The sequence below is a fragment of the Pimephales promelas genome, chromosome 11 (assembly GCF_988280905.1).
Source record: "Pimephales promelas chromosome 11, fPimPro1.hap1.1, whole genome shotgun sequence".
Taxonomy (NCBI): Eukaryota; Metazoa; Chordata; class Actinopteri; order Cypriniformes; family Leuciscidae; genus Pimephales; species Pimephales promelas.
Window position 1 is genome coordinate 288,171 of NC_142779.1, and position 26,830 is coordinate 315,000.

At 45.8% G+C, this 26,830-nt stretch overlaps 2 protein-coding genes across 4 annotated transcripts in view; both read left to right on the forward strand.

Annotated features, from left to right (window-relative positions):
• Positions 1-16,897, forward strand: part of ptk7b (protein tyrosine kinase 7b) — a 29,083-nt gene extending 12,186 nt beyond the window's left edge. Inside the window, exons 2-20 of the mRNA XM_089116709.1 lie at positions 1,674-1,964; positions 4,185-4,287; positions 4,945-5,108; positions 5,750-5,897; positions 6,640-6,770; positions 6,929-7,195; positions 9,237-9,373; positions 9,460-9,595; positions 10,085-10,204; positions 10,473-10,622; positions 10,703-10,847; positions 11,575-11,702; positions 12,294-12,494; positions 13,165-13,299; positions 13,716-13,942; positions 14,012-14,092; positions 14,170-14,321; positions 15,418-15,596; positions 16,203-16,897. Of these exons, the coding sequence (XP_088972835.1) occupies positions 1,674-1,964; positions 4,185-4,287; positions 4,945-5,108; positions 5,750-5,897; positions 6,640-6,770; positions 6,929-7,195; positions 9,237-9,373; positions 9,460-9,595; positions 10,085-10,204; positions 10,473-10,622; positions 10,703-10,847; positions 11,575-11,702; positions 12,294-12,494; positions 13,165-13,299; positions 13,716-13,942; positions 14,012-14,092; positions 14,170-14,321; positions 15,418-15,596; positions 16,203-16,363 (3,056 nt within the window). The 3' untranslated portion in view covers positions 16,364-16,897. The remainder of the gene's footprint in view (positions 1-1,673; positions 1,965-4,184; positions 4,288-4,944; positions 5,109-5,749; positions 5,898-6,639; positions 6,771-6,928; positions 7,196-9,236; positions 9,374-9,459; positions 9,596-10,084; positions 10,205-10,472; positions 10,623-10,702; positions 10,848-11,574; positions 11,703-12,293; positions 12,495-13,164; positions 13,300-13,715; positions 13,943-14,011; positions 14,093-14,169; positions 14,322-15,417; positions 15,597-16,202) is intronic.
• A 1,910-nt stretch (positions 16,898-18,807) lies between these two features.
• The window catches only part of srfb (serum response factor b), a 21,490-nt gene continuing 13,467 nt past the window's right edge, over positions 18,808-26,830 (forward strand). For 2 of the 3 annotated variants that reach the window (XM_089116698.1, XM_089116696.1), the window contains exons 1-3: positions 18,808-19,705; positions 24,875-24,937; positions 25,113-25,379. In XM_089116698.1, the coding sequence (XP_088972824.1) occupies positions 19,154-19,705; positions 24,875-24,937; positions 25,113-25,379 (882 nt within the window). In that variant the 5' untranslated portion in view covers positions 18,808-19,153. The remainder of the gene's footprint in view (positions 19,706-24,874; positions 24,938-25,112; positions 25,380-26,830) is intronic. The other variant, XM_039648894.2, reaches the window with a different exon arrangement.

A 26,830-nucleotide genomic window follows, 5' to 3' on the forward strand; every position in this document is an offset into this window, starting at 1 on the left:
GTGTGTGTGTGTGTGGCCTGTTATGTGAAGGTCCATTATGCAGACACAGGAAGTGAAAGGTGAATGAACAGGAGCTGCTGCTAATGACCAACAGCCCGTCTCTCGCCCCGTCTGTCTCTCTCTCTCCTGAATAAGTGTGTGTGCAGCAGTTTCTCTAATTATTGAGAGTGTGTGTGTGTGTGTGTGTGTGTGTGTGTGCTTCAGCAGCAGGTTTGTTGCTGTCAGTGAAACCTCAGTGCTGTAAAACCAGTTATGAAACATCATTTGATTGTAATTAGATCCATATTCAACATGATAGTTTCCATCTGTTCATCTGAGGCACAAAACTGAGTTTTAAATGAATATTCAGTGTTTCAAACAAAACATTCTGTGAGCGTTTCATGCTAATTACAGCTAATGCCAATTAATCAGACCACACATCAGTGTCATGCAGATAATATTACAGTCAGGGCTGGACATTAACATTGACGGGTGAAAAATTGTAGTCTTGTCAAAGACATCAGACATAACAAACGAATTGCAATTTATCACTACGACACTACAACTCCCATGAGTACCACCTGCACATAGTGTTTGCTCATTGGTCCATTCCAGAATCCTCTTGAACGACAACACAGTAAACAAGAAGACACACGGAGATTAAAGTCTGGCTGTCGGACTGAGGGCTGTTTTAGTCTGTCCTTAATTATCAACTTAATGTGATGATATAACGATCTTTTTTAATAGCGGGAAAATCCCAAAGGCATTTATTTTACACACTTTAAGCATTATCGTATCGTATTTTTCTTCAATATCGCGCCGCATTTCAGAGCGTCTCGGGCCGAGACTAGCGATGCACCGAATGTTCGGCAGCCCAAATAACGTCAAATCCAGACGGCGTTGTCGAATCTCGGAGCGATAGCTGTGGTGTGGGCCGAGCCTGAGCGTCGTGTTCATGCCTAAACGAACCAAAGCAAGGCACAATACACACCTGCTTCTGAAACACACACTCCGTTAGAGCCAGCTGGGAAAACACCCTTTCATTCAGATTGATCTCATTCAGTTTAATCAAGAGTCTTTAATTTGGGGATGGTTCTGGGTTATCATTACTACGAGGAAATGAATTAATTTGGATTTAGAAGTGTCGATGGATCAGTGATGTATCCCAGAATCCTTGTCACTGACAGCTTTAACATCGTCCGTCAGTGAGGTAGCGCTGCGATTTCTGTTCCCGATTGTCCTTTCGTAGCGGGAGTCCGTAGAGAGCGGGCCGGTTGCCATGTCAACGCGTTTGGCGGGAGAGCGAGTGCAGATTGAGAGGCGTAACGAGTCGAGCTCGTTGGCTGTACATCGCCGCATCTCTGGGACTGGAGCTTCTGTTCTAGATGTTCAGATCGATCAGAAGACGCGTTCAGGGAGTCACATGATCATTCTGTCTTCATTTATATATTCTGAACCCGCATGACTTTATTTCCTGTGTGAAACACAACGTTTAATTAACAGTAAACAAGCGCTTAACTAACCCAGAAATGAAACACATAAACTGATGTGATATGGGTCTGTAGATCAGCTCACAGGTTCTTCACTCACATCTGATGATGATGATGATATGTGTGTGTGTGTATCGACTCAATCTCCCGCCGTGTCTCACTGCACCATTATTGCATCAGTCTGACGGGCTCTGTTGCTCTCAGTCCTCTTCATCCAGGGCTCGTCTCTCCAGTTCTCCAAGGAGCCGAAGTCTCAGGACGCGCTCCACGGCCGCAGTGCCATCCTGCGCTGTGAGGTCAGCGACCCGGAGAACACACTCTTCTCCTGGACTCAGGACGGGCGGCGCGTGCAGGACTCGACCCGCCGCTTCCAGGAGGGCAGTAACCTGAAGTTCACATCCGTGGACCGACACAACGACACGGGCAGCTTCCAGTGTGTGGCGTCCAGCGGCGGGGAGACACTGACCTCCAGCGGCGCCTCCTTCAACATCAAGTGTGAGTCCAGCGGTCAGAGCCCAACGCTACACCGGACAGATATATATATATATATTTATAACATTTTTTTATTATGCAGTATGATATTAATTTTTAATGTGCTGCAGTACCGGTGTATGTTGCTTAAAGGTGCAGTGTGTAATATCACAGCCTGTCTAACGGATTCCATTAAATTCCATTATAATTCCACTGGAGGTGATCGCGGGCGAGAGCAGAATGAATGGGAGTCTATGGGGCTAAACGGCTAAATGCGTCTCTTTCACCTGCTTGTCGTTAAATCAACACAGATTTTATTGTTGATTCCGCAAGTTGAATATACTGTAGATTATAGGCCAAAAGTCGAATGAACGAGTACTTATGTCCTTTTGATTTCTTACAGGTTAGGCTGTTGTTGGCTGGATCGCGCTAGCATTCTGCTATTGTGTGACGTCATCACAGTTTTGAACGGATTTTTAGAACAGATTAGTGAACTTAAAAATGCAATTTAATCTGAGTGTATTATCTTAGCCCTCCCTTTTGAATGCAACTTTCAAATTACTCGACAAAAAATTACATCCTGAGAAAAGTGGATTTCTGGGGGTGAAACCCCATTGACTCCCATTCATTCTGCACTCGACCGCGAGCGCCCCCGCATGGACAGAGACGCGTTACTGCAGCCAGTCCAGAACCCGGAAGTAACCAGCCAGTGCCAATCCTCTTCAATTAGACATTCTCTGGTAATATTTAGGAGGATCTGTTGACCGAATGCAATATCATAAACCTGGCTCCTCTCTGCTGTCTCAGGCGATGACATCACTTCCTGTTGGCTGCAGTTCACAACCTCACCACTAGATGCCACTAGATGCACCTGTAAACCGCGCTGTTGCACTGCTGTGTGTGTGACGGTTAAGATGGAGGGTTAAACGATAATCCATATCTGTCAAATTATATTACAGTGGTTCTTAATATCAACACTGGCCGCCACTAATAGATTTTCCAAAAGGCTCTGACATCACTGAGTAAACACGAGCTGCACGCTTCTTTGTACATGAATGCATCATTGAAGGAAACCGACTGTCTTTAGAAGTCTTGCTGTTATTTTCAGTTAATCTTCCTGATAAAGCGGCGTTTATGGCCAGCGCTCCGCACCTCTCTGTAAACGCCTGCAAACCTGTTCAACACTAGTGTGTGTGTGTGTGTGTGTGTCGACACGAACCGTGAAATCGAGCCAATCCACTGCAGTATTTCCTCTTGCAATCAGTAGAAAATGTGGTTAACACACATAGTCATGCTTGAAAATAAAATAAAAGTACCGTCATATACCGTGAAACCAGTCAAATTTAGAAAAACATTTGGCCACACCGCCCAGCATTAGAAGTGTGTCACAGGAGGCCTCTGGGAACGAGGCCACGTCTCAAAGGAGCTCTCGACCATTGTTGAGTTCTGCTCAAACCCTCCCTCCCTCTCTCTCTCTCTCTCTCTCTGTCTCTCTCTCTCTCTCTCTCATATGTCACATCATATGAAGTGATAAGAAAACTCTTAAGGTCTTGCACACTGAGTGAAATTTTCATCATTCGGTGTCTCTCTCTCTCTCTCTCCTGTGTGTCGGATTGCGTCTCGCCCTCAGCTGTGTAATTACTCCTGTCGAGATGATCAGTGTTCCTGCCTTCGCCTTTGATTTTCCGGCCTAAATCTGTTGCTGCTTTTCAGACACGCTCCTCTTGATTTCTCCTCCTCTGGGGTGTGTGTTCAGACCTTCTGGACAATTAAATCACAGATTCCCCGTTTCCACCAAAGCATTTTGAGAGCCGGTTTCGGAGCCGGTGTCGGGGGGGATGGGGGGTGTTGACCAACAACACGACGGGAACAGTAAAGCTAAGACGATGGCGTCAGTGACGTGGGTCGCAAGTGGAACTGACTTTGATCCGGCACCAGTTCCGAACCAGTTCTAACCCCTGTTAGTGTCAGTGTTTCCTTACATCCACATTACCCGTTTACGCCCATTACTGTTACAAAAACATATGTTTTAAAAATGAACATACAAAAAAAAAATATATACATATATATATATATATAAAATTATATATATATATATATATTTGAATGTCCATATGTACTGTAGTGTATCTCCTGTTGTCACTGTAGAGCTGCGGTGAACTGTGTGTCGCTGTATGGAGACGGGCTAGTGTGTGTCGGTGGTATGCTGTAGCGTATGACTGTGATGTGTTGTGTGTGTGTCAGGGCTGGAGAGGGGGCCGGTCAGCATGAAGGATCCCGCCTCGGAGGCGGAGCTAGAGGAGGCTGAGCGAATCGTGTTGCAGTGTCACATTGATGGACATCCACGGTGAGTTCTGACCCGGCGCTCCGCGTTCAGCCTGCTCGTGTGCTCGGCCTTCGGGTCTTCACTTGTGTGTGTTGTAAATATAATTTATTCTGAAGCAATCAGTGTCAGCTTTGGCATATTTAAATCTGCATATTTATGACACTAATCTTTATAAAGAGCGTTTTCCCTAATTTTTATTAAATATGTGCTTCATTTTTCATTTTAAATTCTTGATCAATTTGATCTGTAAATTAAATTAGAATAATAAGACACCAATCAAATTAAATCACTTACTCTGATTACAACATTACAACTGCATTTAATAATGTTATGAATTAATGTTTTTTTAATATACAATTAAGAAATGTTGGAAAGAATGAACCGTCTTAATGATCTTTATATTTTACCGCAGTATTTTAACGAGTTTCTTGGAGTGATCTGCACTCATTTATTTCCATTTCTCCTGGACGACAGGACTCTTGTTTCCATCTGTAGATGATATATGATATTCTTATGCACCATCGATCGCCGCTAATAACTAAATGACTGCAGAATGATCCTCGTGTTTTGGTGACTCTCTGGGTATTTTATCAGGCTGGTTGTGTCGGGCGAGTGTTCATGTGTCGTTAGTGTTGAGCCCTGCGCTGGTCACATGACTGCTGTTTCTGACCCGTCCAGGCCCAGCACTAAATGGTTCAGAGATGGAGAACAGCTGGCCGGGAAGGACCGGATCCTCACGCTGAACGACCCCGGCCCAGGGGATTCTGGGATGTACTACTGCTGTGCTCGAAATGCGGCCGGACAAGTGTGCAGCGACCAGAACATCACGCTCAACGTCATCGGTGAGGTCACGACCTTTCACCCGTGACCCCTCGTAGACATTTCTGTATTTTTCAGTTTTGATCTGTTAATGCCAACTGCACACATGCTGGCACTGCTGTGTCTTTTATTAGAATTTTATTTTTTATTATTTTATTTTTTCACCCCCATTTCCTTTAATAAATCTATTTTACACCAGTAACACACAATAGTGTGTGTGTGTGTGTGTGTGTGTGTGTGTGTGTGTGTGTCTTGCGTGAGACTGCAGATGTTTTCTTGCGCTCTGTTGTGTTTCTCAGCTCATGTGCAAAGCAAAGCAGAAATGTATAAAGCGTAACCCAACACCCCGGCCAGCCTTCCCATCAGCCACCTGTGCTGCTCACGCACACACACACACACACACACACACCTGCAGACAGAAGAAAAGTCCCGCTGAAGAATAAAGAGATCAGCCAGAGCATGAAAATCACAATTGAAAGGAGAGAGTGAGAGGAAGGCTTACACGAGTGTGCGTGTGTGTGTGTGTGCGTGCGTGTGTGTGTGTGTGTGTGTGTGTGTGTACACATTATTTAAATCAACACCTAACTCTTCTCTCTCTCTCTCTGTGTGCCTGTGTATGCGCGTGTGTGTGTGTCTATATGTGTGTGTGTGTGTGTGTGTGCAGATAAGACTGTCCCCCGTGTGCTGGTGGCTCCAGTGGATCAGGTGGTTCTGCGTGACGAGGGCGCTGTGTTCCACTGTCGGTTCAGAGCCAAGCCTCCGCCGGTTCTCCAGTGGTTCCACGACACAGAACCCGTCGCCAACACATCAGGGTGAGCCGCGTCATCAGGAGTGTTTACACCTCGGGGAACCACAGCAGACACTGTTCACATTAGACCAGTGAACCTCTAAGGCTCCTCCTCTGTGGGCGTGGCTCTGAGGCTCCTCCTTTTGTGGGCGTGGCTCTGAGGCTCCACCTTCTGTGGGTGCCTTAAAGCGTGTCAGCATGTCTGACCACCCACTGATAATTGATCCATCATGCCTTTGAGTCTTTGACTGGTGCATTATGGGAAGTCCAGTGAATGTTTGGGCACGTTCAGCAGTGATGTTCTGCTTTGGTGATGTTAATGCGCTAATAACATCCTGTGCTAATCTCTACACTTCAACACACACACTGCAGATCTCACCAGAAACTCTCAGTCACGGTTTGATTCTGATCTCCTTTGTCTCGTGCCTTCAGAGTGTTAATAGAAACAACTGCAGCTGTGAACATGCTGAAACACACACACACTCACACACACACACACACACACACGCACACACACACACACACACACGTTTCTCTCTCTCTTCAGTCTGTTTTGACTGTGATTCTGAATGTTAGATTGTGTTTGATCAAACCGTTTCTGTCTGGAAGAGTCGCGTCTGATGCCATAAAAACACACCCGTGACCCACAATCTGTGTGCATGTGTGTTGTTGCTTAGCAACAGGAAACGCTACAGTTACTCTGACTCACTTTTGGCAGAATTGTTCATAAACAATTTGTGTGTGTGTGTGTGTGTGTGTGTGTGCAGGGTTGTGGTGGATGCGAACGGCACACTGCACATCACTCAGGTGAAGCAGCGCAGCACAGGTGTGTATAGGTGTGTGGCTCAGTATGGAAAGAACAAACATGTGCATGTGGAGGCAGCGCTCAGGATCGCAGGTGAGACAAAACACACACAATCACACTCACACTCACACACACACACAAATCAATCCGATTGATGAATCTGAACACATTTTCTCGCATTAGGTTGTACTTTAACTGTATTTTTCGCTAGTGTTCCTGACAGAGCAGTGTGTGTGTGTGTGTGTGTGTAGAGATCAGCGAGATGGGCGAGCGCATGTCTCGGGTGTTGTCGTCCTCCGTCAGGGCGAGTGTGCGGTGCGATCCTCCACGGGGTCAGCCGGAGCCTCAGGTGTGGTGGGAGCACGCTGGTGCTCGTGTGGCGTCTGAGGGTCGAGTCTACCAGCGCGACAGAGACCTGATCTTCAGCAACACACACACCTCAGACTCGGGCCTCTACACCTGCGTCGCTCGCAACCGGGCCGGAACCAAACAGCAGGAGCTCGAGGTCACTGTCGCCAGTGAGTCGCACACTCATCTGACCCAACACACACACACACTCATCTGACCCAACACACACTCATCTGACCCAACACACACTCATCTGACCCAACACACACTCATCTGACCCAACACACACTCATCTGACCCAACACACACTCTGATCTGACCCAACACACACTCTGATCTGACCCAACACACACTCATCTGACCCAACACACACACACACTCATCTGACCCAACACACACTCATCTGACCCAACACACACTCATCTGACCCAACACACACTCATCTGACCCAACACACACACTCATCTGACCCAACACACACACTCATCTGACCCAACACACACTCATCTGACCCAACACACACTCTGATCTGACCCAACACACACTCATCTGACCCAACACACACTCATCTGACCCAACACACACACTCATCTGACCCAACACACACTCATCTGACCCAACACACACTCTGATCTGACCCAACACACACTCATCTGACCCAACACACACTCATCTGACCCAACACACACACCTCAGACTCGGGCCTCTACACCTGCGTCGCTCGCAACCGGGCCGGAACCAAACAGCAGGAGCTCGAGGTCACTGTCGCCAGTGAGTCACACACTCATCTGACCCAACACACACTCATCTGACCCAACACACACTCATCTGACCCAACACACACACTCATCTGACCCAACACACACTCTGATCTGACCCAACACACACTCATCTGACCCAACACACACTCATCTGACCCAACACACACACTCATCTGACCCAACACACACTCATCTGACCCAACACACACTCTGATCTGACCCAACACACACTCATCTGACCCAACACACACTCTGATCTGACCCAACACACACTCATCTGACCCAACACACACTCATCTGACCCAACACACACTCTGATCTGACCCAACACACACTCATCTGACCCAACACACACTCATCTGACCCAACACACACTCATCTGACCCAACACACACTCATCTGACCCAACACACACTCATCTGACCCAACACACACTCATCTGACCCAACACACACTCATCTGACCCAACACACACTCATCTGACCCAACACACACTCATCTGACCCAACACACACTCATCTGACCCAACACACACTCATCTGACCCAACACACACACTCATCTGACCCAACACACACTCATCTGACCCAACACACACACTCATCTGACCCAACACACACTCATCTGACCCAACACACACTCATCTGACCCAACACACACTCATCTGACCCAACACACACACTCATCTGACCCAACACACACTCATCTGACCCAACACACACTCTGATCTGACCCAACACACACTCATCTGACCCAACACACACTCATCTGACCCAACACACACTCATCTGACCCAACACACACTCTGATCTGACCCAACACACACTCATCTGACCCAACACACACACACACACACACACACTCATCTGACCCAACACACACTCTGATCTGACCCAACACACACTCATCTGACCCAACACACACTCATCTGACCCAACACACACACTCATCTGACCCAACACACACTCATCTGACCCAACACACACTCTGATCTGACCCAACACACACTCATCTGACCCAACACACACTCTGATCTGACCCAACACACACTCATCTGACCCAACACACACTCATCTGACCCAACACACACTCTGATCTGACCCAACACACACTCATCTGACCCAACACACACTCTGATCTGACCCAACACACACTCTGATCTGACCCAACACACTTATAGTAACTGACACACACACACTCTGATCTGACCCAACACACACTCATCTGACCCAACACACACTCTGATCTGACCCAACACACACTCTGATCTGACCCAACACACTTATAGTAACTGACACACACACACTGATCTCAAAGTTGCTCAGTTCTCATTGTACCTCGAACTGCCTTAAATGCTCGAAGTGACTGTTACAGTGAGTGTGTGTGTGTGTGTGTGTTGTGTGTGTGTGTGTGTGTGTGTGTGTGTGTGTTGTGTGTGTGTGTGTTTACAGCCTCTCCAGAGTGGATTGTGAGGCCGCAGGACACACACATCGAGGAGGGTCAGCCGGGTGTCCTGCACTGTCACGCTCAGGGCACACCTGAACCACGGGTCACATGGTACCGCAAAAGCGTCCCGATCAGTGAGGAGGTGAACACACTCATCATGTTTCTGATCAGGTGACCTCGCGTCATGTTCCTCACACACACACACACACACACACTCTCTCTCCGCAGGGCTCTCGTTATAAGCTCTTCTCTAACGGGACTCTGAGGATCAACAGCGCTGAGGTGAACGATGGTCAGGTGTTCAGCTGCACGTGTGTGTCGGAGGGAGGATCCATCAGCGCACACGCACGCGTTCACATACTGGGTGAGTGTGTGTGTGTGTGTGTGTGTGTGAGACTGTCACAGTTGAAATCAACTCTCTTCTAGCATCAGGATGGTGTGGAAGGTAATGGTATTGACCTGTGTCGACCTTTACTCGTCCTCCTGTAATATTCACCAGCGCTGCAGTGGGCGGGGCCAAAGACGCGTGACGCAGCCGTAGCTGTTCTTCTGCACTATTACATCATAATTCCACACTTCTCAGATCCTGACCCTCTCTGGCCTTGATCTCAATAAAAGCTATTTCTGGAATATCAAGGAAGTTTTGAGTTTTGAAACGTCCAGGATATGTTTATAGTCTATGACCTCTGAACTGTCCAAAGAGCAATGAAAATGAAAACATCACGACGACAGTAATGGACTGTAACGTGTGTGTTCGTGATTTGTGCAGATATAACTTCTGTTTCGTTGTGGTTTACGTGCCGTTACATCATCAGTGCCAGCTTTACCCATGTGTGTGTGATGTGTCTCTCAGAGAGGTTAAAGTTCACGCCCGTCCCGCAGCCGGCGCAGTGTGTGCAGCTGGAGAGAGAGAGCAGCATCAGCTGTGTGGCGACCGGGCGAGAGACACCCACAGTACACTGGAGCAGAGCAGGTGAGAGAGCAACCCCAACTCTGACTATCACTTCATTCAAATCATCAAATTCACAGACAGCTGGTCTCTAATATATCAAGATTTAGATCACGTGACCTCTGCTGTCTGCTTTCCCATTGGTTGTCACTGTCACTGCTCATTTGCATAGGCACATCACCAGCACTGACTTAAACTGAATGACTTCCTGGTGTCAGTGTGAACATGCGTGTTTCTCACGTGTGTGTCTCGTGTCGTGTGTGTGTGTGTGTGTGTGTGTGTGTGCCAACAGACGGCGCTGATCTCCCGCCTCACGCGACTCAGATGAGAGGAGTTCTTCACTTCAGTACCGTGAGCCGATCCGACGGAGGGAACTACACGTGTGTGGCGTCCAGCAGCGCTCAGGGAGAGATACGAGCACACGTGCAACTCACTGTAGGAGGTGTGTGTGTGTGTGTTGTGAATGGACGCTGAAGTCGATGACTCGTTCTTGTTCACCTGTGTGTGTGTGTGTGTTGTCAGTACTCGTGGAGTTTAAGCTGGAGCCGGAGCAGACGACGGTGTATCAGGGTCACACAGCCGTGCTTCACTGTCAGGCGTCAGGAGAGCCTCGGCCCTACATCCAGTGGAGCATCAGAGACCGCCTGCTCAGCAGCAGCTCCAGCAGGTCTCACTGCACCCGTCTCACTGCGCCATCACTGCGCCCGTCTCACTGCACCCGTCTCACTGCACCCGTCTCACTGCGCCATCACTGCGCCCGTCTCACTGCGCCCGTCTCACTGCACCCATCTCACTGCACCCGTCTCACTGCGCCATCACTGCGCCCGTCTCACTGCACCCGTCTCACTGCACCCATCTCACTGCACCCGTCTCACTGCGCCATCACTGCGCCCGTCTCACTGCGCCCGTCTCACTGCACCCCTCTCACTGCACCCATCTCACTGCACCCGTCTCACTGCGCCCGTCTCACTGCGCCCGTCTCACTGCGCCAGTCTCACTGCACCCGTCTCACTGCGCCCGTCTTACTGCACCCGTCTCACTGCACCCGTTTCACTGCGCCCGTCTCACTGCGCCATCACTGCGCCCGTCTCACTGCGCCATCACTGCACCCGTCTCACTGCGCCCGTCTCACTGCACCCGTCTCACTGCACCCGTCTCACTGCACCCGTCTCACTGCGCCCGTCTCACTGCACCCGTCTCACTGCGCCCGTCTCACTGCGCCCGTCTCACTGCGCCCGTCTCACTGCACCCGTCTCACTGCGCCATCACTGCGCCCGTCTCACTGCGCCCGTCTCACTGCACCCGTCTCACTGCGCCCGTCTCACTGCACCCGTCTGTCTATCAGAGACTGGATGATCCTTCACGTGTGCTGATTATGTGTGTGTTCTTCTCAGGATTCAGAAGATGCCCAATGGCTCTCTGGTCATTAGTGATGTCACCACTGATGACACGGGCATGTACACCTGTATCGCGGGGAACACCTGCAGCATCAGAGACTCGACCGCGCAGCTTTACGTCGTGGGTGAGCAACACAGACTTGCACAGATCATATAGTGTTTGCAACTTCATTTCACTTTTATATCTATAGCACTTTAAACTGATTGTTTCACGGTAATAAACAGCAGAATAACAGTGTTAATGTTGTGAAATGCACTAATTATGAAAAAAGCTCAATTTGAGCAGCTCTACAGAAGACAGCAGTGTTATTATTCAGATTAATTCAGTTCAGTGTTTGTCCAGTGCAGTCGAACCAATACAGTTACTGAAAAACTGTTATCCTAAATCCTAATCCTAAAATCCTAAAACTCTCCATCACAACCGCGGACCAGGATCCGATCACATGATCATCTTGAAGATTTATTTAGACAGTTTTTACATTTGGCCAATGCTTTTATCCAAAGCGACGCATTTCGAGGTTCACATTTACATTCTTATCAGCTGCTGTCCCTGGGAGTCAAACCCATGACCTTGGTGTTGCAAGCGCCAGCGCTCTACTGTTTCAGCTACACTATTACTACTCTATTTATCAGTTAGGGGAATAATTGTTTGTTCTGATTAATAATAGTACGTGTGTGAGTGTGGCAGGGTAACGGTGTTGAGTGTGTGTCCTCAGAGAAGCCGGTGCACCCGCGCGAGGGAGACGAGGACAAGAGCCAGTTCCGGATGTTCCAGACGCTGGCGCTGTCGGTGGCCGTGGCCGTGGCCTACATCATCGCGGTGCTGGGACTCATGTTCTACTGCAAACAGAGACGCAAGAGCAGGCGTCTGCAGAAGAGCCCCGCCGCAGACGAGCCCGAGATGGAGTGTCTGAACGGTGTGTGTGTGGATCATATGAGTAAGGGATAATATAAATCCAGCCGGTCGTCCCGTGTGATCAGGATCAGCTCTACTATCAGCTGGAAGGGCTTTATTCTGAGATCACTCTCGCTCTCACACACACACACACACACACACATTTGATTCTTTTATTTGGAATGACCAATACTAATTAAAACAACACAGCATCTAAACATTCACAAAGAGCCTGTTGTAAGCATCAAAACAACAACCCACACAGACACACACACACTCACACATCTGACGTTTTTTTTTCCTGACATCTCTCTCTCACACACACACACACACCTGAAGGGCTTTATTCGGAGATAACAACCAGCTGGATGTACGTTATCCCATTATTACATGGCTACTTGCCACATAAGTAAATAATTAAACAGATAATATTGATCTGAGTTTAAATTGTAGCAATGTTCGTTATTATGGGAAGAAGAAGGCAGGAACCGGCGAATACTTAAACTCTTTTAATAAAAAAATAAACACATACATAAACTAAAGTAAAGATGGCCTCACGGTCAACTGCCGCCACATATAAACACAACAGTGCAGGCCTGGTCCTCTCTCACCCTTCACTGTCCTCAACCCTCTTTATTTACAGATGAACCAGAGCTGACATCTGAAGTGTGTGTGTGTGTGTGTTCCTGTAGGTGGCGCTGTTCAGATGAACGGTCACAGGACGGCTGAGGTCCAGGAAGAAGTGGCTTTAACCACCATGAGACCTCCAGCAAACACTGACAAACTGCACTTTCCCAGAGCGCACCTGCAGACCATCACCACACTGGGTAACTCCTGTGTGAATAATACAGCTCTCCACACTAATATTACATGTTCAACACTGATAATCATCATAACTGTGTGTTGAGCATCAGATCCTCATATTAGAGTGATCATGTGACACTGAAGACTGGAGTAATGATGATAAATTCAGGAATAAATTACACTTTACTCGATATTCATATAGAAAGTTGATGATTTATATTATAATAATATTTTTACTGTTTTTACTGTATTTTTGATCAAATAAATGCAGCTTTGATGAGCAGAAGAGACTCATAATGAAATCTTATTAGTCCAAACTTTTGAACACCAGCGTAGATATTTGGATATCATTATACCTAACTTATAGAAATCATAACATATTAGTTTATTAATATTGTTTAATACATTGATATGTTTAGTGGTGGTTGTGTGTGTGCAGGGCGCGGCGTGTTCGGCGAGGTGTTTCTGGCTAAAGCGAGGGCTATCGAGGAGTCCGAGGACGAGACGCTGGTGTTGGTGAAGAGTTTGCAGTGTCGAGATCAGGAGTCTGAGTTCAGACGAGAGATGCAGATGTTCAGCAAACTCAAACACACACACATCGTGAGGCTGCTGGGAGTCTGCCGAGAAGCTCACCCGCAGTACATGATCCTGGAATACGTGGATCTGGTACAGCCACACACACTCACACACACACACACACACTCACACACACACTGATTGGCTCTTGTTTTTCAGGGTGATCTGAAGCAGTTCCTCAGGATATCACACAGCGGCGACGGGAAACTCAAGCCTCATCCCATCAGCACCAAAACTAAAGTAAGTTCCCATGACCTCATCCAGTGTGTTCAAGAAGTCATGTGACTCGGTGTTGATCATGTGACTGCTCTCTGCAGCTCTCCATCTGTGCCCAGGTGGCTGATGGGATGCAGCATTTATCAGAGCAGCGTTTCGTGCACAAAGACCTGGCGGCCAGGAACTGTCTGATCAGCGGACAGAGACTCGTCAAAGTGTCCTCGCTCGCGCTCAGCACGGACGTCTATAACAGGTGCGGCAGTGCTGACGGTTCAGTGTGTGTGTGTGTGAGAGCGATGGTCATGAACGTGAACGATCTGCAGTGTCTCAAAGATGAGAGAAATCAGAAAGAACCGATTCTGAACTGAAACGAGTCGTCAGTAATTCGGTCTCACTTCCTGCTGATCCTGATAATGTCAGCCTGAGGTCTTGATTGGCTGAGCAGCGTCTCTAAGCCCCGCCCTCTAACACTAGTGTATCTGAGACTGGAAGAGTCGAGGAGACGCTGTTTTCTGAGAGCGAGACGGTGAAACACACGCCATCGCCACTGTCCGCATCTCATCCTTGTCATTTATGACTTATAATAAAAAACAAAACGATGTCTAAAAGCTGCCGTGTGACGAGGTGTACAGCAAACAAGCCAGAAATACATTCTTATAAGCTGTTAAACGGTTGTTTCAGGACATAAAAGGGGATCATTCGAGACAGAGCAACTACTCTGAGAACTATGGCCACTGGAACGCCACATGATATTGGAAAAACAAACAAAAACATTCATAATTTTAACTATGTTGATTTTGCTTATTTCACCACCGTGTGTGAACCTGAGAGGAGGACAGATATGGAGAAGTTACATTTTATTGGTCTATATCCCGTTTCCTTACCTTCCTGAATGTGAAATACCCTGATATCTACAACTATTCGATCGAATCACCAGCGGACAGCATCGTTTCAGTGTGAATGAGAAAACATATTAAACGTATTACAATATATTGTCCAACATATGAGGATAACTTTAGTGTGTTTGGCCCTGTAAGCTGTTGTAGGAGACGTGAAACATCCATTAGCCTTTAAAATAGTTAAAAAGGAAAACATGAGGCGCTTCTCCTGTGAGATCTGGTGCAGTCTTACACGCATGAAGAGCGCCATCTAGTGGAGATGTCAGTCAGTCACAGCTGGTCTGATGTGTGTGTGTGTGTGTGTGTGTGATGGGTAGGTTTAGGGGTGGGGTTTGTGTAAGGGGACAGAATATACCATTTCTACTGTATAAGAACCATTACGTTTATGTAACATATCCATTTAAATAGCTAAGTAAACATGTGTGTGTGTGTGTGTGTGTGTGTGTGCAGCGAGTACCACCTCTACAGGCAGGCCTGGCTTCCCCTGCGCTGGCTCCCGGCCGAGGCCGTGTTTGACGGCGAGTTCTCCAGTAAGTCAGACGTGTGGGCGTTCGCTGTGCTCATGTGGGAAGTGTTCAGTCTCGGGGAGATGCCGTACCATCAGCTCGATCATCAGCAGCTGCTCGAAGGTGAGCGCGTCACATGACCACAGGCGTCACATGACCACAGGTGTCACATGACCACAGGCATCACATGACCACAGGCGTCACATGACCACAGGCGTCAGTCCATATAGGGCTGTGTTTCCTGAAAGCATCGTTAGCCAACTATATTTGCAAGTTCCATCGTTATCCTCAGTTGAACGAGTCTGTTTCCCGAAAGCATCGAACGTTCACGAACAGCACCGTCCTGCGGTTAGAAGAAGAGTTTCTAGATTGCAGGACGTGAGGACTCAATCAATGCTTATCTTCAGCAAAATAAGCAATCAGACATTCAGTAGCGCTGTGTGTTTCACAAACGTCCTTTACGTCCTTCAGTTTGGCGGGAGATTTAAATCTACGATTGAATCTGGAAATAAAGCAAAATTACTGAGAAAGATTTGAAGCGAGTTACGCCACTGTAGTGAAGCCGCGAGTTTTGATCTGTGTTTGTTTTATGTTATAGTTTTGATATATTAGTATATATATATATATATATATATTGATTAAAATATGTTAAAAGTCCTTTATTTTGAGATTGTAAAGACATACAGTATTTGTGCAGGTCTTAGCTGTGTGTGTGTGTGTGTGTCTCAGCTCTGCAGGCTGGTCATGTGACCCCGTCTCCTCCCGAAGGCTGCCCGGCTCACGTCTGTTCTCTGATGATGCGCTGCTGGGCGTCCAGTCCTAAAGATCGGCCCTCCTTCAGCGAGATCGCTCAGACTCTGGCCCGTGTGCCCGCAGACACTAAAGTCTAGCGCATCACTACACACACACACACACACACACACTTCAGACGCGCTCAGGATGCCACACACACACGCTCAGGATCAGGCCTTCACCCGCCTTAAACACACACACACACACACACCTGCTGCTCTCCTCAGGGACGCCAGAAGAGCTTCATGTCAGAACTTTGACCTCTGACCTCTTGACAATCACAGCTCCATCAGGCCACAGATGCAGGAGGGGGAATCAGTGTGTGTGTGTGTGTGTAGTGTTTCCACAGGATGATGTCGCGTCAGATAACGATGTTCCTCCTCAGTATTTTTTATTTTTTTGTACTTTTTTGTAATATTGTTCTTGTTTCAGCATAAACTCGATATCTCCAGTCATGCTGCTTCTCCAGTGAATGCATCTCGATGTAAGAGTGTGTAGAGCTGGAGACACTGAGGAAGAGGAGGATCGTCTGCGCTGTGATGATGATGATGATGATGATGATAATAGGATCTTTATGTTTCTTTGAGGTGCACACGAGTGACTGTTGTAATAAATGAATATGCAATGCCTCAGACGAAGCCATGATGAATCGCAGTTCTGTGTGTGTGTGATGGAGATCAGCGGTTCTCAGCGCATCCACTAGAGGGCCTCGGGGTCACAGGACACACTGCTGGGTTACCACAGAATAACGCCTTTAAAAGATCATTGTGACTTTATCTCACAATTGCGAGTTATAAAGTCAGAATTGTGAGATAAAAAGTCAAAATCACATTTATTATGTTTTGTTTTAGTCTGATTTCTGACTCCTGGGAAAGTCGTGGGAATTAATATAGCAAATATATATTTTACTAGTTATGGCTGAGATGTTTGATCAGGTAGTTGTGAGCAAACTAAAGATGTCATTTAATGAATGAATCTGAATATTCCTGTCAGTGGTGTGTGTTGAGGAGTGTGTGTTGAGGAGTGTGTGTTGAGTGTGTAGTCGTCTCGGACTGTTACTGATAAAGTGCCTCCAACATGAAGGACTTGTTTCTCTCTTCTCAGTTTCTACAGTGTGTTTTGTAATGCCGTTAATGTGGGGTTTTTTTTAAGAACTGCTTTTATATAATCGTTTCCTGTGTATTTTTATGATTGTTGTTTGTTATTGTGGTCTCACACACACACACACACACACACCCTGATGTAATGCTGCTCATTAAACACAGTTTTTATCAACCCAGCTGTGTGTGTGTGTGTGTGTGTGTGTGTGTGTGTGTGTGTGCTCCAGAGTCTGAATCCAGTCTCGGATCTGCTCTCTTTCTCCGTGTGGGATTGATCAGATGATGCAGTTATTATATTAGATGGGGATTCTGATGATGATTATCACACACACACACACAGAAAAGAGAATACTGATGTTCCAACACACTGGCGTTTCTGGCACTGTTGGTTCATATCTGTTATAGGACAGCAGAGGGCGCTGTGTGTGTGTGTGAGAGAGAGAGAGTTTGTATTTGTGTGTGTGTGTGTGTGTGTGAGAGAGAGTGTGTGTGTGTGTGCGTGTGTGTGTGTGTGTTCTGGTCTGATCATCCATCATTACATTAGTTCATGTCATCTATAAAGCAGTTCTGTAGAAATATCATCATTTTGACCATGCCATAATCATGATTCACAAAAGCATGTTTATTATGTGACTGAAATGTGCTTCACACACACACACACACAACCTGAACTCAATTCTCAATAAAGTTTAAAGTTGCACAATAAACTCAGTTATGATGAAATTCAGTTCTGTGTTTATGAAGAAATGTGCATAACATAAGAAACTTATATACATATATACAAATACCAAACATTAAGCTAAATACAAACTTATGCATATAATATGTGTGTTTATGATTGAGATGTTCTTGAACTCTAGGTTTTGTCCTTTAGTTTATGTTCTGATGAAGATCATGTCCTCCTCTCCCTCATCTGAGGCTTCTATGACCGTTTCTATGGGAACCACTGATGATGTAGTGCCTTAAATCCTTGTTGGAGTGCAATTAAATTATTGTTTGGTTTGTTTATTTGTGTGTGTGTGTGTGTGTGTGTGTGGTTATTCTGCCGCCATCTGCGAGATTACTGAGAAATAGAGCGATATTTGCTATGAATATTAGTAACTATATGCAGGGTTGGTCTTCTGTTGTGATCTCTTCTAATATCAGTGGTTTAGCACACATAGATATCTGACTAAAATAACTTTGATAACGTTACTAACCTGCATCTATTTATAGAATAATTCAGCAGATGCTCCGCCCTCTGCTGTGACGTTTGCAGCGAGCGCAACCGTTTTGGTATTTATGCAAATTTCATAACGCTTTAACCAACCGCGCTCCAGGCCGTCCCCGCACGAGCCAATCACTGGCCTTGACTGTGACTCGCCATATAAGGAGCGAGAACTCCAAAAAAGGAAACAGCACACTTCTTTATATGGAAGCAAGTAGATCGGGCTTGTGCAGATCACTCCGCGTTTGCGCACAATAACTGCTTTATGAGCGGCCTCAGTGTGATGATTGACAGCTCTCAGTGTTCAGACGATGTGTTAGAGCAGCGTGAAAATATCTACGTGGAAATGATCGATGATTCCACGCGTTTAAACGGGAGACTAGATGACGCGGCGGAGTAATCGCGGAGGTCTGGTTATCCTTTTAGAGAACGCGTGGAGTTCCAGGTGAAGCGGGAGAGAGAGCGCTCAGGTTCAGCATCACTTTTCAAAGTTTCGCGCAGTTTGTATGAGCGGCTGACTCTCACACTGACCGTCGCTCAAGCGCTCCGCTGCCGTTAAACGGATCGTTCCCTTCGGTTATATGATGTTATCCAGTCAGACTGGAGCGGCTCTGAGTGGAACCGGGTCAGCGGCGGGGAAGAGTGCGGGTCACGGCGCGGTGGTGATCGGAGCCGGCGTTCGGACCGGGCTCGTCCGCTCCTCTCCGGTAGGGATGCTCGGGGGAACCGGAGCCCAGCGAGGCGGCGTACGACCGGTGATCGCAACCGGACTCGGGCCGCTACAAGCTGCAGGGATTGTGGGAGATTTGAGATTCGATCCGGATAAACAGGGGTTGTGCAGCGGGTCTGACGCGGACTCCGACTCGGGCGATGAGGACGAGCCCGTGGGGTCAGTCACGGACGGCCGGGGGAGAACCGGAGTCAAGCGGGAGAGAGCCGAGATGGAGGCTGTGATGGAGGCGCGGGAGGCAGGCTTGCCCTCGCCGGGGTTCGGGGGGCTCCCCGGTGGAGTGGCCGGAGCCAAACCGGGCAAGAAGACCCGAGGCAGAGTCAAGATAAAGATGGAGTTTATAGACAACAAACTGCGGAGGTACACCACCTTCAGCAAGAGGAAGACGGGCATCATGAAGAAGGTGGGGAACTTTATGAGAACATCATTACAATTCCATTATTCGTATTGCACTTTTCACACTGTTTCAGAGAATGCTTGTTCGTGATTTTACTATAAGGAGAGCATTCTGTTATCAGCCAGAAATGAGTGCTAAAGTCAGTGGAAAGGGCTGCTGGTAACTGAAGGGTTGCAGGTTCGAGTCCTGCTAGTGTTCTTGATCAACACAGGAGAACTGACCCTGGCAACAAAAACATGTTAATGGCTAGTTTTTTTTTTATTGCAAATTTTAACAAAAATAAATAAAAGGAGGTTAATTCAAAAACTTGCTTTAATTAGATTCTTGTGATTAATATTAATGGCTAATTTGTAATCATAAAACTAACAGCTGTTTCTCCTAGACAGCAGTGAGATGAAATCTGGAGGCTTTAAAGGGATAGTTCTCCCAAAAATGAAAATGATCCTATAGTTTACTCGCTATGATAGGTGTATCTGACTTTCTGTTTTCAGATGAACACGATCAGAGTTACTAGATCACCTAATATCCTGGCTCTGACGAGACGAGGTTTTGAAGTACAGGTTAGGAAAGGCCTTCTGAAGCCACATCCATATTTACTGCTTTATGAACTATAATCATGGCTGAGCGCGAGTCTAGTTCCGGTGGAAGAGTGACCTTTGACCTGACACATGACGAGTGACCTCTGACCCGACCCGTTTTTTTTTTATGGCCATTAAATACTCCAATAACTCCCATGATAAAGCTGGGAAGAGCCAGGACAGTTTACTGGGTGATCGAACCCTTGAGTCGGGACGAGTGCTGAATATTGACTTTATTCCTCTCGTCTGCGGTCGAGTCACGGCTCTGAACTCAGCGACTCGTCGGACCCGTCCAGGAGTACAGGAGAGTGTGTGTGGGTCTCTCTAGTGTCACATGTCTTGTCCTTCAGGAGATGATCTGAAGTCACAACAGACTGAGCTTTAAATAGACCCGGCGACTGACATTCTCTATTACAGAGCAGCAGCTCCGGCTGACCCGCTAACACCCGCTAACACTCGGACCCGCGCGGAGGAGGCCGCTTCACACCGATAACAGGGAAATGATGCAGCAAAGTGTGTTTGGAGAAGAGAATAGCGTCAGTCCAGTAGGGTTGCAACGGTATGAGATTTTCACGGTATGATAATCGTCTCAGAAAATATCACGGTTTCACGGTTTCACGGTATACGATATTAAAACTATCATTATTATAATCAGCATCAGCTACAATGGCCCTTAAATGAATAAAAACAGATATTGTTTTTGGTTGAACATGGTTTATTGTAACAAAGGTTTTTTCAATAGAGTCTTTATGAAATGTATATTTAATTCCTCAGAAATTCTGGGTTGTCTGAAATAACTGATCTGGATTCTGTGATTGAATACAAAATGTATTTTTGAGAATGTAATCAGATAAAATGTAACAACTTTAGTTTGTCTACACAAGAGAAGTTTAATAAATTAAAACATGGACAAAAAAACTATACACAATAGTAATATATTTTAATCATAGGCTAAACCAAACTTTTTTTTCCCAGGTTGTAGGGGAGAGCGGGGCACAACCTAACGCTTTTTGCTTTTGGCTCAATTAATTAAAAAATAATTAGGTTAGATTAATACTTTTTTTTACACAAGCAACATGCACATCTCTGCTACACATGAACACTTAAAGTTTTTTTCTAGGACCTACCATTTTCGTACAGTTGGACTGAAAGTGACAGAAGTGCAAATGTTACAACTTACCCCATATGCGGGGTTAATTGTAACAGAGAGAGGGGTTAGTTGTAACACTTGTGTGTAACACACATAATTCAGTACTATTTTATTTGTATAGTTTGATATTGTTTGTGCATCTGTATAGACAGATATCCATACATATCCCTCATCCAATCATCCTTCTATTGTGGATCAATATCATGGATAGAGACATAGAAAAGGGCTGCATAGTTTTGCAATAAATATTAATAAATAAAATTATAAATATTGTAATTGCAATTAAATTAGATTTGTGTGTGGCAGCTGGATGATGTACAATTATTATTATTATTAATAATAACAGTAATGATAATACAAATTAGCTTAAAATAAAAATTTAAAGGGTTTATTGCATTAATAACAGGCCATATTTTTAATAAATAAACAAGTTATCATTCATAGAACACTAAATTTTAAACATTTTAAATCCCAACATTGTTTGTGAACGTCTAACAAAGTTAAATGTATACTCAAACCTGAAAAGTTGTGTGGCTCCGTTTTCATTTGATTATCATTGTACACTTGGAGGCTTGTACCACTCTGTTAGAATTAACCCCGCTGTGTATTACATATTTTAAACCTAGCTAACAGTCGCTAGGAATTGCTGACATGTTTCAAAACGGTGCTATGTTTGAGCCAACAAGACGGTGATTAAGGCAATATAAAGTTAGATTTGGAAACGTATACACCCAACTCATAAACCGAAAAAAAACCTATGATGAAAAAAAATACTTTCATGGTGTCAAAACACTCTTTGTCCAGTATCTTCACGAAATATAATCAAAACTTTCCGCAAATTCGCGGGAGACCGTCTTCTGGCAGCAAGAGAAAAATAGCGGAAAGACAGCCTGCTTGATCCTGACGAACTGTGTAAACGGTCCGTGTTACATTTAACCCCGCGTTAACACCTGCTGAACACCTATGAGTTTCAGTCAGTGTATTTGATGATTATTCTTTAAAAAAATAATTATAAAGTGCACATTAAGTGTTCTCTGTCTAGATATGTTCATGTGTTCACGTCTTCGTAGTGGCTGAGACAGCTTTAAAAACCATGAGCGTCATGCGTACTTGAGTGTGTACTAGATCTACTAGACGAAACGGCGCTGCTCATTCAGAGACACGCTGAAGGGGCTTGCACACCAGTCTTTTTGCGTTGTATATTCACAGACACGCACATCGCGATTTGATTTAGGCTACTGCATAGCTATATTTTGCTTTATTTATCCATCTATCTTTTTAAATCGCACATTTTACGTGGCATCTGTTTTGTAACGCAAAAAGACGCATGTGTGCGTCTTTTTGACAGACCGGGATTCCCTCAGCATGACAGAAATAATATGGCCTTAAGTTATAAAAGTTATGAATAACCTTTATCTTCACGGAGGGATGGTGTTCCTAAATATGGGAGAACATGTTCGACGTGTTTACTCCTTTTGCAGCCACTCTTCGTCCACATATCTTGCAAACTGGATATCCATCTTCGGACAACATCACGATCGTTTTTCGGATATAAGTTACAAAATATTCCCATACTGCAGATTTTATTTATTTTTTTTGGCGGGAGATAGAGATTCGCAGCCTCTGTCTCGGACATTTTCAGCGCTGTACGGATATGGAGTAAGCAGTCAAGCTGAAAGAAGTTGCATGCGGCAGTGCAGGTGAATTCTGTTTTTTTTTTTTTTTTTTTTTTTACCGCGAATAAGCAAATGTGCACGATATGATAATCGTACATGTCAATATCGCGATAAACCGTCATACCGGTATACCGTTACAACCCTACAGTCCAGTGATGCTAAAGTTATTCATTCAGTTTCTCTGGAGTAAACCGTGATGTCATCATCGTCCAGTTCTCATATACTGCCGTCAGTGCAGGAGGTCAATAATATGCTGAATATTAAATTAAATATCCCCAACTTAGAGAAAAGACAAGGGCGAGAGAGTGCCCGAATCCAGCCCTTCAAGCCACAGCTCACCATAAAATCCTCTTTGCTCACATTTATGTCAGTCCAAATGTGTTTTTAAAAAAACTTCTGCATGAAAGCAAGAACCGATGCATTATGATGCCAAGCGTGTGCTTCGATGAAAGCTCTGTACGGTTAGTTGTGTGTGCATCTCTATGATCAGGCATTCACTGCTGGTAAAATCACAGTTTTCTGCAAAAGGCGAGTGAAAAGCCGTAAACGTCAGACAAAATGTGCTTTCTCACACACACACACACACACACACACACGTGTTGCAGTAGTATAGTGATCTGTGGTGTGTGTGACGGGACAGCTGAGCAAACGCAGACGTGACGAGATCTCCAGAACTCTCCAGCTGCTCCTCACACACACACACACACACACACACACACACACATCCACCGTCACTTCTGCAGTGTTACTAAATCTGTGTGTGTGTGTGTGTGTGTGTGTGTGTGTGTGTGTGAAGGCTGTAATATCCTCCTTATTTATCAGTAAAAAGCTTTTATTGTCTTTGCACACTTCGTACATTGCAATTAGAAGGTGCTTTATGAAGACTTCCGTAACATATAATTACGTATAACAACAAAAACATCTCTATAATGAGACCCGAACATGCCTGGTGTGTGTGTTCATCAAGAACTGGTTTATGATGTTATTAGGGTGGAGGTGTTCAGCACCTGTTGTTGCTGCTGTTTTACGATTCTTCCATATTTTCCTCGCGTTAGTTGAACACACGGGTGTTGAACGAGTGTTGTGTCGTTTAGTCTCGCTAGTTTTGATAATAAACGAGGAATCTGTGCATTGAGACGAAGATTCACAATCACTGAAACTGGTCTGAAACACACACTAACTGAGCCGTTCCTGCTGTGTGTGTGTGTGTGTGTGTGTTGTGTATCTGATGATCTTCATGATGATGGATGGACGTGTGTGTGTGTGTGTGTGTGTGTGGTGTGCTGGTCATCCTCATGATTATTCTCTCACACACACTGACTCTATTATTAGAGTCTGACCTGTGAACTCTGATGAGGAGCGAGAAGCAGCGGTCCAGTCTTTATCATCAATACGTCTCATATTTGATGAAGTTTGTGTCAGTGATGCACCGATATGAACGTTTTTTTTACTGGAGAAGAAGCTAAATGAAGATATTAATGAAGATATTCAGAGTTATTTACTGAACATGATGATGTCCGACTCCACTGACGGATGTTTGTTCCTGTTTTAAACACACACACACACACACACACACACACACACACACACACACACACTGCACTTTTAGACACTTGTCAGTGAGCACGACTTCATCTCGTGAAGGTCCAGAACACACACTATAGTTTCTGTGTTCAGTCGAGCGGTGTGGTGTTCGTTAATCACTAATGATCTTTACAACGGAAGTGAATCAATCAAAACTAACTTTATCTGGACAATAACTCTATTGTAGATCTGCTGTAGAACCCTCTCTGTGACTGTAATCTGCTGTTCTCTGGAGAGATGCTGTGAGACTGTACGGATGAGGAGACGCACTAGAGGAGACTTTACTTGACGGAGCCGGACGGTGGAAAAACTGCTTTTGTTTTGCTGATTCTCTCTCTCTCTCTCTCTCTCTCTCTGTCTCTCTCTCTCTGTCTCTCTCTCTCTCTCTGTCTCTCTCTCTCTCTCTCTCTCTCTCTCTCTCTCAGGCGTACGAGCTCTCCACGCTCACGGGAACTCAAGTCCTGCTGCTGGTGGCGAGCGAGACGGGTCACGTCTACACGTTCGCCACACGTAAGCTCCAGCCCATGATCACCAGCGAGACGGGCAAAGCTCTGATCCAGACCTGCCTGAACTCTCCCGACTCGCCGCCGCGCTCCGACCCGTCCACGGACCAGCGCATGAGCGCCACGGGCTTCGAGGAGACCGACCTCACGTACCAGGTGTCCGAGTCCGAGTGTCTGGGAGAAGCCAAGGTCAGGTCCTGTTCTTAAAGTGCTGAGAACCAGAATCCGTTATAATCTCACTCTCGCTTCTGGAGAACCTAGAGATGTGAACGTGCCGAAAGCCAAACGTTCTTGCACTGATAATCAATCATTTAAGGGGCGGTTAATTATGAGTTCTCTTTTCCAACTGTACTGAGTGTGTAGTGAGTGTGTAGTGAGTGTGTAGTGAGTGTGTAGTGAGTGTGTGTAGTGTTGGTGTAGTGAGTGTGTAGTGTTGGTGTAGTGAGTGTGTAGTGAGTGTGTGTAGTGTTGGTGTAGTGAGTGTGTAGTGTTGGTGTAGTGAGTGTGTAGTGTTGGTGTAGTGAGTGTGTGTAGTGTTGGTGTAGTGAGTGTGTAGTGAGTGTGTAGTGTTGGTGTAGTGAGTGTGTAGTGTTGGTGTAGTGAGTGTGTAGTGAGTGTGTGTAGTGTTGGTGTAGTGAGTGTGTAGTGTTGGTGTAGTGAGTGTGTAGTGTTGGTGTAGTGAGTGTGTAGTGTTGGTGTAGTGAGTGTAGTGTTGGTGTAGTGAGTGTGTGTAGTGTTGGTGTAGTGAGTGTGTAGTGTTGGTGTAGTGAGTGTAGTGTTGGTGTAGTGAGTGTGTAGTGAGTGTGTGTAGTGTTGGTGTAGTGAGTGTGTAGTGTTGCTGTAGTGAGTGTGTGTAGTGTTGGTGTAGTGAGTGTGTAGTGAGTGTGTGTAGTGTTGGTGTAGTGAGTGTAGTGTTGGTGTAGTGAGTGTGTAGTGAGTGTGTGTAGTGTTGGTGTAGTGAGTGTGTAGTGTTGGTGTAGTGAGTGTGTAGTGAGTGTGTAGTGTTGTTGTAGTGTTGCTGTAGTGAGTGTGTAGTGTTGGTGTAGTGAGTGTGTAGTATTGGTGTAGTGAGTGTGTGTAGTGTTGGTGTAGTGAGTGTGTAGTGAGTGTGTGTAGTGTTGGTGTAGTGAGTGTAGTGTTGGTGTAGTGAGTGTGTAGTGAGTGTGTGTAGTGTTGGTGTAGTGAGTGTGTAGTGTTGGTGTAGTGAGTGTGTAGTGAGTGTGTAGTGTTGTTGTAGTGTTGCTGTAGTGAGTGTGTAGTGTTGCTGTTTGAGTGTAAATAACATCTGCAGTTACACTACAACACACAGTTGGCAGAACTACACGAGCTTCCTCCCGGGTCAGTGACATCACCAACCCTAAGATTTACATAACCCCGCCCCCAGCAAACAAGTTATTATCAAGACAAAATATGCTAATCAATAACTAGAAGAGAACTACATAAATTCATAAGCTAACCGTTCAGAAATGTCGTCTTTTCTATCGTTTTTGTCATTTTATTTTAAACAGTGTAAATGGTTTTCAATTAACATTGGGCATTTATGTAATAATATGTTCGATAATTACTTATTTATTTGGATATTTAAAGTCCCCCTGTGGTGAAACTCCAGCGTTGAATGTTGTATATGTGTGTGTGTGTGG